Source organism: Opisthocomus hoazin, chromosome 8, assembly GCF_030867145.1.
Source record: "Opisthocomus hoazin isolate bOpiHoa1 chromosome 8, bOpiHoa1.hap1, whole genome shotgun sequence".
Classification (NCBI taxonomy): Eukaryota; Metazoa; Chordata; class Aves; order Opisthocomiformes; family Opisthocomidae; genus Opisthocomus; species Opisthocomus hoazin.
Genome location: NC_134421.1, coordinates 8564836 through 8577857, shown reverse-complemented (window position 1 = coordinate 8577857; position 13022 = coordinate 8564836). Strand labels below are relative to the sequence as shown.

The window sequence follows — 13022 nt, the reverse complement described above, 5'->3', positions numbered from 1 at the left end:
TTCAATCAAGTTGTTAAACAAAGAGGGTGTTGATAGATAAACACCCAGAAATGCTGATAATGTCCAACATTACTGCTTAAAGCAGCACCCTCACCCTCCTTCCCCAGTTCTGTGAGGACTGGCAGGACAAGGGACTGGCAGGGGTTAATAGCTGTGGGTGTCCTGTGGGCAGCTGCAACCACATCCCTTGGAGAGGGCAGGGTGTGCTGCGGGCCTGGAGCCCTTTCGGACTGCATGGTGCTGTATATTTTGGAAATGCCTCTGAAATATGGTCATTTAGTCTCTCTTTTATGTTCTAGTGAGCTCAGCTAAAGGGCAGCTGCTTTTAGTGTCTGCTTCCCTTCCCTCCTCCCATCCCCAGCTCAGGCGGCTTTGCTGCCTGAGAAACTGGAGAGGGGCTTTGGTGGGGTGAAAGGGGGCAGAAGGAGAGAAGGAAAAAAGTTAATAATTCTACACAGACAGTCTATCGGAGACGTTAAGGAAAGAGAGTGATCTCAGCTGGGCTTCCCCTCAGTGCGTCATGCTTTTCAGCTCCTTTCATGCGAACGTCTCCCCCCCGTCCCCATCCTGCCATTCTTTAGCCCCCTGAGTCTGTCTCTCTCTTTCTCTCTTTTCTTTTTTCCCTCTCTCCACCTCTCCACACTTTTCTGTCTTTTGTTTTTATTTCCCCCCCTGCTGCTTTCCTTGATAGAAATCTCACTCATGCATTTCCCTTCCGGATTTCTATTGGGTTATTTTGTCCTCTCTCTCTCCCTCTGCGCCTCGGGTCCCCTTTTCTTTCTCTGCCTCTTGTCCCGGAGCGAAGCAGCGGCCTCCCCGCTGGGCCAGGATGACAGTGCCGTTAGCTTTCCCAGTGCCAGCCCTTCCCACATCTGTGCGGCTTTTGTCCCAGGGCAGAGGGGGATTTGGAATGGTCGGTTGGCAGCGCCAGGGAGACTGATGTAAAAATGAGGTCCAAGAAAGAGGGGAAAGGGAATTAGGGGGAGGGCGTGAGATGGTTGAAGAGAAGCACAAGTGAAAATAAAATAAAGAAGTAAAGGGCACAGCTCAGGCTGTGTGTGAGCTGGGACATTCCAGCTTCAGAGATAGGCCAGAAAGAATGAAATGAAGGAGTCCTGGTACCATGTTGTGCTGCCAATCGATTACCCCCAGTATCTGCCCCTTGTGTATGATGGGGACAGAGTCGGGGCACTCCCGTGAGATGCTTTATTTGGGACAGTACCCAGGAAAGCACCCTTCGCACACGGGTGGGATGTGCCTGGCACCTCCCCAGGTCTGTACTCGCCGGCTGCCCGCTCAGCCCGCAGCACTCTGCTCCTCTCTCCTAGCCTTACTATTTCCTCCTGCTCCAGACCGGTTTCCCTTCTCTTGGCTTCCTGTCTCTTCAGACCCACTCTGCCGCAGCTTCTCCTCCCTCTCAGGTCACATTCTTCTAACTTCTCTCCATCCTTCCTCCTAATGTTTTAACACCTTTTTCCGGTGGCCAGCCCAGTCACGTTGTTCCACTTCTTCATCACAACCTTCCTTGTCCCATCCATGAACACAAATAGTAGTTTACTCGGCAATGTCTTTGCTAACACACTGCAGGCCATTCCTGGTTACCTATCACTGGGCTGTGGCGTTGCAGCAAGCCATGGAGAATTGCCTTTATTTTTGAGAGAACAAGATTCTCTCCTGGGAGATGTGAAGGAATCTTCCCTGCTTAGCCCCCTGTATCCTTCCTCATGCTTATGGGAGCTCAGGGATCATGAGTGATTCTTCTTTTTGATATGGAGGATGGATACATAACTGCCAAGAACAGGTTGCCCAGGGAGGTTGTGGAGTCTCCTTCTCTGGAGATATTCAAGCCCTGCCTGGACAAGGTCCTGTGCAGCCTGCTCTGGGTGACCCTGCTTCGGCAGGGGGTTGGACCAGATGGCCCACAGAAGTCCCTTCCAACCCCTGACATTCTGTGATTCTGTGATGTGAGGCAGAAGAGTCAGGGTGCTGTGGATTAAAAATGGACAGTGACTAATGAGTTTGCAGCACTGCCCTGATAGGTACGCAGTGCCCTGTGCACTGAGGACTAAGCACGCTGCTGCTTTGACCACCCCTTTTCTCACGATGACAGAAGATGAAGTGAAGGAGCTGCCTGCAGCTCCGGGAGCTGAGGCAGCCAGCTGCCCGCGATGATGCTGCATGTGTAGGTTGTAAAAGCAGTGAGGGAGAAACAGGCTGCTGTGGTCCATTTGGACACCCACTCAGAGTGAAAGGAGCGTAGAGAGGTTGTGTGTAGGCCTTTGTAAGCAAGTAGTGTGAAATTCCTCAGTTTCAGGTGAGATTTGCTGTAAGCTCTTGAGGACTCTTGAATTTCAGAGTGTGCTGAAGAGAAATATTCATGCACAGGAAGGAAAATTCCTGTAAAGTTTCACTGTTCCCCTTACTAACTGCCCCACACCATCTGGCACTACGCTCCAGAGCCGCGGAGAGAAGAATAATAAGCCAGGCTGCAAAGGGAAAATGTTTTCTCATTTCAGATGCTATTCAGATCCTAGCCTTTCCATATCACTGTCATTCAGTGATGGAATTTGCTGCCATAAACATCTGCCTGTAGTGAATATCAAGGACAAAAGAACATTAGCATAAATGCATTATTTTGTCCCACTTAACAAAAATATTTTCTGTTTTTCTTAATCTTACTTTCCTGATCATTGCTAACCAGTAGAGTGCAGGATTTGCATATCAATATAAAGTCCGCTGGGAATATTCCACCCTGATCTACATTCTGTATAATGCTGTTAAATGGAGTAGCACAGCGATGTCATTCAGGACGGAATTTGGCTAATTTCAACTTCCTAATGACATTTTCCCTCTAGTACTAACAATAGATTTTAACTTGCAATATATCAGGGTTTCCAGTATATCAGCATTTTCCATGCACTGTACTTATGTCAACCACTTAATTGAGCAAGGTGAAGAGTGAGAAAATAAACTCCATGAATATTCATTCCCAGTATAATTTAGAGACTGCTACTCCCTGGTGCTGACACTCCAGCAGTGACTGTGCATGCAGAGTTTTGCTAGTGCAAGGGCTCACACAAGCAAATATTACCTTAAAGTTTGGCATAATTGTACAAATTGAGCTTCCAGTTGGTTTCTTTTACATATTTGCACCGGGAATCTTCTTCTGCTAGTCGTACTCTTCTAGTCGTGCAGACAAACGCTGTATGACATACCTGACTGTCTTTTGCAGGTCCATCTGAATTGCTGGATATGACCGACAGTGAAACGTAAGTACCATCTACTCTGCCCTTCACAATTTATGTGTGACACGAGCAGACTGCTCTTGTTTCACAAGTGCAAACTTTCAAATAAAAAGGCTTGTAAGATGGCACATCTCTTCAAGAGCAAACAAGAAAACAAAAGTCCCCTCAAACCCAAGCAGCAAGCATATGTGGCTTTCTGAACTAAAACAAATGTTTCTATAACTCCAGAAAGGACTTCCTCTTTGTTGCTTCCCACGCCTCCTTAAGCTTTCCAGAGGAATACAAGTCCTGCAATGTGCTTTGGTGTTTCCAGAATCCAGGTACTGAGGAAGCAACCTGAAGGGGAAATTCCAGAAATGAGGAAATTATTTTTCTTGCTCTACACCTTTTCTTCGGTCCCTTCTTGATTCATCCGGAGTGCTCCGCCTTAGCTGTCCCAAGTGGCCATAACACGCTCAGTCAAAGATTTACCTCCAGTAGTTAGAACCTCCATCATCTCTGTTATTGTAAAAAAAACAGACTTTACTTTCCAACTACCAACTGCTCTATGTCTTGTAATATAACCAAGGTGTCACAACGAGTATGTAAGGGAAGCATGGCTAATCCTGGGAAGTATATGGAATATATGGGAAGCAAAAGTAGCCTTTCTCATAGAGGTTAAACCTACCGTTCCTCATTCCACAGTGCCGCCTTCTGCTAATAGAGAATGCCAAAAAAGTTCTGTATGAGGTGCATGTGCGCAGTTCCAGGGGTGATGCGGTCTGGAGGGACCGCCTGTTTCTTTTCATCCAGTAGCACAGCACAACCACTAAAATAAAGTGAAAGCGAACATGGCCGTGAGGGCTTCCCTTTACAAAAGTCCCTCTGCTGCTAACTCTTGGAAAGGGAAGATTCAAGCCGTAACCGGCAGCATGAATTTGTCTTTTGATCCTCAGGGGAAATCAGATAGTATCCCATTCCGAATCGAGTTCTCATGCAGCAGAAGCAGATTCATTACAAGGCTGTAAGCAATCTGGACGTCCACAAATCCATGGGCCCCGATGGAATGCACCCACGAGTGCTGAGGGAGCTGGCGGATGTCATTGCTGAGCCACTCTCCATCATCTTTGAGAGGTCCTGGAGGACAGGAGAGGTGCCCGAGGACTGGAGAAAGGCCAATGTCACTCCAATCTTCAAAAAGGGCAAGAAGGAGGACCCAGGGAACTACAGGCCGGTCAGCCTCACCTCCATCCCGGGAAAGGTGATGGAGCAGCTTATCCTGGAGGCCATCATGAAGCAAGTGGAAGAAAAGAAGGTTATCAGGAGTAGTCAGCATGGATTCACCAAGGGGAAATCATGCCTGACCAATCTGATAGCTTTCTACAATGACATGACTGGCTGGGTAGACGAAGGGAGAGCCGTGGATGTTGTCTACCTTGACTTCAGCAAAGCTTTCGACACAGTCTCCCATGATATCCTCCTAGGGAAACTGAGGAAGTGTGGGCTGGATGAGTGGTCGGTGAAGTGGATAGAGAACTGGCTGAATGGCAGAACTCAGAGGGTTTTCATCAGCGGCGCTGAGTCTAGTTGGAGGCTGGTGACAAGTGGTGTCCCCCAGGGGTCAGTACTGGGCCCAGTCTTGTTTAACTTCTTCATCAACGACCTGGATGAAGAGTTAGAATGTACCCTCAGCAAGTTTGCTGACGACACCAAACTGGGAGGTGTGGTAGATACACCAGAAGGCTGTGCTGCCATTCAGCGTGACCTGGATAGGCTGGAAAGCTGGGCAGAGAGGAACCTGATGAGGTTCAACAAGGGCAAGTGCAGGGTCCTGCACCTGGGGAGGAACAACCCCATGCACCAGTACAGGCTTGGGGTGGACCTGCTGGAGAGCAGCTATGCGGAGAGGGACCTGGGTGTCCTGGTGGACGACAGGTTAACCATGAGCCAGCAGTGTGCCCTGGCTGCCAAGAAAGCCAATGGGATCCTGGGGTGCATCAAGAAGAGTGTGGCTAGCAGGAGGAGGGAGGTTCTCCTTCCCCTCTACACTGCCCTGGTGAGGCCTCATCTGGAGTACTGTGTCCAGTTCTGGGCTCCCCAGTTCAAGAAAGATGAAGAGCTACTGGAGAGAGTCCAGCGGAGGGCTACGAGGATGGTGAGGGGACTGGAGCATCTCCCCTACGAGGAGAGGTTGAGGGAACTGGGCTTGTTCAGCCTGAAGAAGAGAAGGCTGCGAGGGGACCTTATAAATGCCTACAAATATCTGAAGGGTGGGTGTCAGGAGGATGGGGACAAGCTCTTTTCAGTGGTGCCCAGTGACAGGACAAGGGGCAATGGGCACAAACTGAGGCACAGGAAGTTCCGTCTGAACATGAGGAAGAACTTCTTCCCTCTGAGGGTGACGGAGCACTGGAACAGGCTGCCCAGGGAGGCTGTGGAGTCTCCTTCTCTGGAGATATTCAAGACCCGCCTGGACGTGGTCCTGTGCAGCCTGCTGTAGGTGACCCTGCTTCGGCAGGGGGGTTGGACTAGATGACCCACAGAGGTCCCTTCCAACCCCTACTATTCTGTGATTCTGTGATTCTGCCTATTAATATTTGAACTTAGGCTGTCGTGGACTGAGGCTGAAATTCCTTTATGCATTCTCACTTTCTGGGTAGGTAGGTGCAAGGTTTGTCCTGCTATGTGTATTTATTATCATTTGTTATCTCGGAGGTTTATGTAATGGCCCTACTTGTTGGACATTAGTATTAAGGACACCTTTTCAGCCCACTCAAAGCATACGTTCCTCTTCTTCCTAGGCAAGTCTTGACAGATTTCTTTAACCTTGGTACTACAGTCAGTCTCAGAATCCTGTTACAGGTAGCCCCAGTCGGAGTGAGGAGCTTTGCAATAAGTCTGCTCCCACTACACAGCCTTCGCTTTTGAAAAGCATGTGTTGAAGCTTCCCCTACAGATCACCAGTCCAGCAGTGGAAAACAAAACCACACCTCTTACCCTGCTCTCTTGGATGTATGAGAGCATCAAAAGCAGGGCAGCAAGTACACCGGTCATGGCCTTGATGGGCACGATTCTTCTAGGATGAGCCCGAGAATGAGGTTGAGGAAAGCAATGGGAGAAAGAAGCAAACACTGTTGCTGTTTTGCCTGCTGTGAAATAAGAAAGTGGCTTGTTCGCCTTTTCAGCAGCTAGCAGAACTGGTGGTTGGATGGGAATGTGACATTCAGTCCTTTGAATACATAAAACCTGTACATGTTTCTTTCCCACACCTCAGAAGTCCTTCGTCTGCTACTTGTGCATTGCAGGCTTTCCTGCTGAGTCAAAGGAGGTAGATGCTGAGGGAGAGAGTGCACAATTCTACCTCTGCCAGCAAGAGGGAACCTCGCAGCAATTCCGCACCCTCCGCAGCTCATACTCCGTAAATGTGCATTGGTGTGATGTGTCTCACGGCTGCTTTCTGTGCTTTGGCCTAGGGGTGAGACAGCGTTGCACAAGGCAGCCTGCCAGCGCCACCGTGCCGTCTGCCAGCTCCTGGTGGATGCGGGAGCCTCTCTGAGAAAGACAGACTCCAAGGTAACCCAGCCCCGTCAACCAGTTATAAAACACTGCAGCCAAGCAGGACCGATCAGCATCCGTCCCTGCTGTGTGCATGATTGAGGCTTCCTCGTGTGTGCCAAGAGCAGCTCTTTTTAAACGAGCTATTTTTATTTACAAAACTGTACTGATTTGAACAAGTACAAGAAACTTCAGTCCCCAATGTGGGTCATCTTTGCCATAGTGAGAGCCTGGCCTCAAACTGTTTGGTGCGTTGGGTGTGAATGAGGCATCTCCATGGCACAGCAGCATCCTCCTCCTGTGCGGTCAAAAGAGAGGCCTGTGGGCAAGGACCACCTGGGGGAGTCTTGGTTCGTGGTTGCATAGCATCTGTGAGGCTTGATTATTGTGGCTGACTTGCTTTGTGAGGATGGCGAACTGTTTTCTTTTGCCATTGATTGCCCCTATGCTCACTGATGTGACACTAACCACAACCCACTCTCGGTGTGCGCTTGGCCGAGAAAGCAGTCTAGGCAAAATTAAACCCTAGGAGTATTCTGTCAATACAACAATCTGGTCACTTGGGAACACAGTCCAGAAGCTGCCCCTCTGGTGCTTCTGAACATAGGCATCCTGGGGTCTGCAGCTGAGAGGTGGCTGGATCTCTGGGTTCCAGAGTCAGAAGCACCTTTGCTGCAGCAAGGCAATGAGAAGCAATTCCTAGCATGCAGTGCTGTGGGGGGTAGCCTGTAAGGGGAAGAGAGATCATCTCTTTTTCAGGTGAGACTCCTGCACATTGCAAAAGATAATTTCTGCAACAGCTGCAATCCAGAAAAGTGGCTTCTGATTTGTTAATCTTCATCTACCCAGAAATCCGAGTAATGTTTTTGTGGACATACATTAACGTGTTTCCAATATTTTTTCGTAGTTTAGGATCAAGACTTGTGGTCCGATTTAACAGTCCTTTGAAGGTAGCTCAGATGACGGAGTAGTAAATTGATGCATTGAAAAATGGTTTGTGCTTGAGATAGACTGAGACACATTGAAGTCATCTCAGATGTTGGGCATCTCTCTCTGCACGTCCTTAGCAATGTGTGTAGTCTGCGGAGTGCAGCTGTCAAGTGCTAGCTGCTAGTACTGTGCGTCACATTCATTCACATAGGGATTGTCGTCCTAGAATGAAAAATCAGTTCCTCGCTCGGCGTGCGAGCCGTTCAGTGCTATGTATCAAATAACGTGTCCTTGCAGAACTGCGGGATTTGTCGTAAACCACACAAGGACTTTGAAAATCTTCAGAATCTCATGACTCTGATAGAAAAACTTATCGCCAACTTGTACAATAAAATAAGTAAATTCTCCAAATTTGTTTCTGTCCTTCCTGTAGTAATTTCTCTGGGTTGTGCTTTCATCTGTTCTTCTAAATATGCTAGCCCAATACTTTCTCTTCTTGTTTCTTTATTATAGGGTAAGACTCCTCGTGACAGGGCTCAGCAAGCTGGTGACCCAGATCTGGCCTCCTACCTGGAGAGTCGACAAAACTACCAAATGGTTTCACACGAGGATCTGGAGACAGCAGTCTGATGCGTGAAAACTTCGACGAGGATCCTTGGAAATCGCAAGGCTGCACCTGAGGCACTCGGGCATCGTGTGAGGAAGAAGCTGATGGAATCAATGTGTCGCTCGCTCTCGTGGAAAATACCTGAGGACATGCCACCAGTTTCTAAGGGCTACTGAGTCTTGCCACGGGACAATTAGGTTCCATAAGTTAGCCCATGATGGATGAGACAGGACACTCAAAGGTCTGTGGAATCCATGGGCCACAGAAATTTACCTTTATTGCTTCCAGCAAGTAGCATGAACTTCTCCCATGTTCATCTGTACAATTTATTAAAAAAAAAAAAAAAAAGAAAGAGAAAAGAGGGTGTGGGGGATCCAAACTAACCGGGACATTAAAACACCCAACCAGGGCCTCCTCCACCCCACAGTTTCCTGCATTCCTTTTATTCTCCTATTTCCCTCACTTCTCATCAGTTAAATAGTACCTGTTGTCGCTGTGTTAAGTCTTCACAAATGGTCAGGCAGTAGCAAAAAATCTGAGGAGCTCTGGATGCCCTGAGGAAAAAGCCAATGTTTTTACCAGCTGCGTTCCCTCCTGTGGTGTCCTCTTGGAAGCTGTCTCCTCAGTGCTCAATCACCAGGGGGTTTTCTCACTTTTGGGAGAGGACTCTGCCTATGGCCTTGTTTCGCAAGGTGTGGGGTACAGCTAGATATACAGCAGTAACAAAACGTAACCTCCTCGCTGTTGCTGGGTGTATGGTTATGGTATCTTCCTGAAACAGTCGTTTGTGTGGACGAGTTATGGGGATACATCACGTTGTATGGCAGAGCAGAAAGTTAGCAGTAAGGTTTCTCACACCACCATCGTGCGTATAATGACTGACCTGATTCTGCTCAGGTTTCGGGCCTGTCTAAAAATTGATAGCTATTTTTTACCCTTGAAAAGATGAGTTTCACACTGGGGAGAGATCTGTGCGAGATGGAGGGGGTTCTGATGGACTGACTTATGGGCCCGCTTCCCTTTGCGTTAAGGCCAGAGGTAGGAAGGAGACCTAGGACATCAGCGGTCAGCCTGGGCTCGCTGCTGTCAGCAAGCGAACGAGCACCGCCCCGGTCGCACTGGGAACGGGAAAACCTTCTCTGGCTGAACCTGTAAGCTATCCGGTTCCCCAGAGGGCTGGAGTTTCAGAGAGGCTGTTCCACTGGAGAAGGACAAGCAGCAGCTCTTCACCTCGTTATCCACTATAGGCTCAGAAATGCAAAGCTGCTTAGCTGCTGTGAAGGCAAGCCGTGTCTTCTGTACTCGTCTGTTCCCTGTCTTACCTCAAAGATTATAATCACAAAAGAAGAGAAACACAAATACACCCAGGCGTACACAAAATGTTCACCTGCAGGTTTTCACCCACGACAGAGAACTCAGCTGCCAGAAACAGCAGAGCTTCCACCTCCCCTGCGTCTGACCGGTTCCCACGAAGACACTCATGGCCCACATTTTGGCATAATTCTTGCAATACATTTTTGAATTTTGCTTTGTTGTTTGTTTTGAAAGATCCACCGGTGTTTGTTTTCACGCACCTTGCTAGGTGTAGGTTTCTGGTGGATGGAGATCATTGGGATTACGTGCAGTTTGGAGACAATGAAAATAACTCAGGTCATTATTCAGAGAAGTTTTTCTTCCTTGATAGAAGTTATGGAAATGAAAAGAACGCAATTATTTTCTTTTCTTTTTCTTTTTCTTTTTTTTTTTTTTAAACAAGAGTGATTGTTGTGGCAGAGAGGGAGGAGCTGAAAAAATTTATTTTTTTCTGTTTTCAAAAGTTCATTTGATATGAGCAAAATATTTCTTTAGTATTTCTTCCTCTGGAAGGAAACTATATATATTTGTAATCTATAGATCAATGGCGACATGAAATGTATTTTGTCTTATTTTCTGTCTTTACCTTTCTTGTTTAAAAAATAAAATATGAAAGCCAAATTCCTTCCCTTGATAATCATCCAGGGTCTTGTGGTGAAGGTTAATATGTGTATATATTAGAAAAGAATTTGGCAACTGTTAAAATAAAAAATCAGAGTATTATTCTGGTGCATGTGAAATTTCCACAAGGAAGATCCTCACGCTGTGGTTTCACGGTAGGCCTTGCATCTTTTCCCAGCTGTGAGGAAAGACATTGCTGTAATATTTCTATATATTTGATGAAAAATAAGAATTATATTAGTATCAGTTTTATCTTTATGCTTTGTTTTACCGAAGTGAGACGTGGAGGAAGCTTCAGTGACACCGGGGGCTGGGTTCTGTCCTGTGCTGAGCAGACTGGTGCCTGAGCGGAGGATGGTCGGGGAGCCCGTTGCAGCTCCCTCGTCCTTTAGTCCCGTGAAGCAGGTGGAGCAGTAAAGGCTTGCTGTAATCTCAGGCAGCTCCCAGAGGCACAGGTGCGTTATGGAAAGGGATCTGGGTACTGTCCATTTCTGTCCCCAGTGGCGTTCCCCTCGGTGGGATGTCCCTCGTGCCCAGGGGCTGGCCGCAGCAGGGGCTGGCTCCGGAGCAGCTGGGCAGGACAGGCAGATTTCTTGAGCTCCTTTGTGCCATTGAGACTGCTCAAAGGAGCTGAGAGCACACGGGAGAGCCTGCCTTGCCTTTTTCCCCGGCAGCTGGAGCGCGACGCTGCGATCAGAGTGAGCCTGTTGTGCCTCTGGAAAGCCGTCCACGCTGTGTGCTCAGTAGGAGACAGTGACTGCAGGATGAAAATAAACCCCAGCGCTGGAGGTAGGACAGGAGCTGGCTGTATGTAGTGCCTTTAATATTCCAGGTGTCCCAAAGCACCGCACAGAGAACGCGTTAGGTGCTGGCAGCGTGTTGCGTTTGCAGATAACAGAGCATGTGTATTGTTTTCTGCGATGGCTCACACACAGCCAGGGACATCAGAAGTTGGTTCACCGAGGGGAGAGGTTTGGGGCCAGGATGCTGCAGGATTATTCCTTATCCCCTCTTCAGGTGCCGTGGGATTCTTGATTTTGGACAGCCGCCAGCAGCAGCAGTTAAGGGTTGACACGTACGTATTGAATCTCGTGAGCACTTTGGGTCTAGCTTAGTACGGTGCCGTTGCGCCTGCGCTGTGCGGGGCCTGAACTTCAGCGTGCAGCTGGGAACCCACTGAAGGTCCCCGTAAAACATTCGGATCTGCTAAAAGTGTCTGTTCTGTGGCTGTGTCTGTTCATGTGTGTATATTACTATATATATGTATATTTATAAATATCAGTATGCATATATATAGACTCCCACACACGCGCACACGCTTGCAGAACTGTGCTATTTGAATGACAAAGTACCTAGGGATGCTAAGCTACCGGGGTTGCTGGGCTGACGAAATGTCTTTTTCCATTTTAATTTGTCATTAAAGGGGACCCTTTTCAGTAGAACTGAGGAGCTCCTGAATTGTTCCATTGTACCGGTTTTACTATCTCATTCTGGAGTTAAATGGAGGGAAAGAAAATATTTATAATGTTGATAAAATAAACTTACTTTTGTTATTTAATAGCATCAGTTACTTTTATTGTTTCATGTTTCAATGCTAGAGATATCTTTATGTGTTATCCAAGACACGACGATGTCAGACGTTTCTCACTGACCGCAGCATCCCTCAGTACCGTGAGCTGTGAGGCTGAGCAACTCGTGTAAGACAGGAGTTCAAGGCAAATTTTGCCCATTACGAAATGGGCCTCAGGTTCCAGTGGTTCTTTCACCATTTCATGTGATGGCTCGTCTGTTTTAGCTCTTTCAGATGTCTGTAGGTGTTTTTACTGACACCTGTCACCCTTGCTTTTCCCCAGAAGCGGTAGAATTGCAGAATCTCAACTCATGGTGCCGTAGCCTGGATTCAGACTCCATGAGATGTCCCCTGCTGCATGAGAACTGTCATATAGAATCACCACAGACGTAAAGAAAATAGAACAAAATTGATGGTTTGTTGCCATTGATCCTCCCAGTTACATTTGCAGAGCTGGCGCTGTTGCAGACGAATAGATGGGGCACACGGGTTTTCTGGTGGCGTGGCTGTGGGAGGTTTGTTGGAATGGTATTGAAAGGCCTCTTGTGCTCATTTTTGTCCTTGTCTTTGCCGCGACAGTGACGCGCATGGTAGTGAAAGTCCCTAACACAGAACTTCACCCAGAAGGTGGCTGTTTTCCTTTCAGCCACCCCAGATGCCTCCTGTGGGGTGTGCTTGTGTGTTGACCCTTCCAGGATATCAAAAGTGTGTGGAGATGATCTGACTCTGGGCAAAAGCTATGAAATGGGCAAGGTACACTGGCAGCCTTAAGCTTGCTGGGGATTTAACGGTACTCAAGAAATATATGGAAATGCTGGGAATTTGGATGCCTTGAAAACACTCCAAGGACAACTCTGCCTTTGCACTCCATGTACTCCAAGAGGAAGCAGTTACTCATGCTGATCAATTTGAGGTCTGTTATTTTCTTTCCCCCACTTTTTGCTGCTTCTGTGCCAGACTAATATCCATGGAGAAATATTTCGCAAGACTGGTGTTTAATCTTCTGTATAAGAGCCCTTCTACCATGTTGAAAATGACATTTCAATTGCTGTTACACCTATTCTTTTCCATACCTCAGACGTTGTTTTACCTCCCTGAATCAGAGGCAAAACAACACTGGGTTAATTCTCTTCCTAACTAATCTAAAGCATCAAATGTGAGC

At 47.6% G+C, this 13022-nt stretch overlaps 1 protein-coding gene across 4 annotated transcripts in view; it reads left to right on the top strand.

Moving 5' to 3' along the window:
* DGKI (diacylglycerol kinase iota) overlaps window positions 1–11843 on the top strand; it is a 224589-nt gene extending 212746 nt beyond the window's left edge. For all 4 annotated transcript variants that reach the window (XM_075428816.1, XM_075428819.1, XM_075428817.1 and 1 more), the window contains 3 exons: window positions 3233–3269; window positions 6698–6797; window positions 8223–11843. In XM_075428816.1, the coding sequence (XP_075284931.1) occupies window positions 3233–3269; window positions 6698–6797; window positions 8223–8339 (254 nt within the window). In that variant the 3' untranslated portion in view covers window positions 8340–11843. The remainder of the gene's footprint in view (window positions 1–3232; window positions 3270–6697; window positions 6798–8222) is intronic.
* Window positions 11844–13022: the final 1179 nt, after the last annotated feature.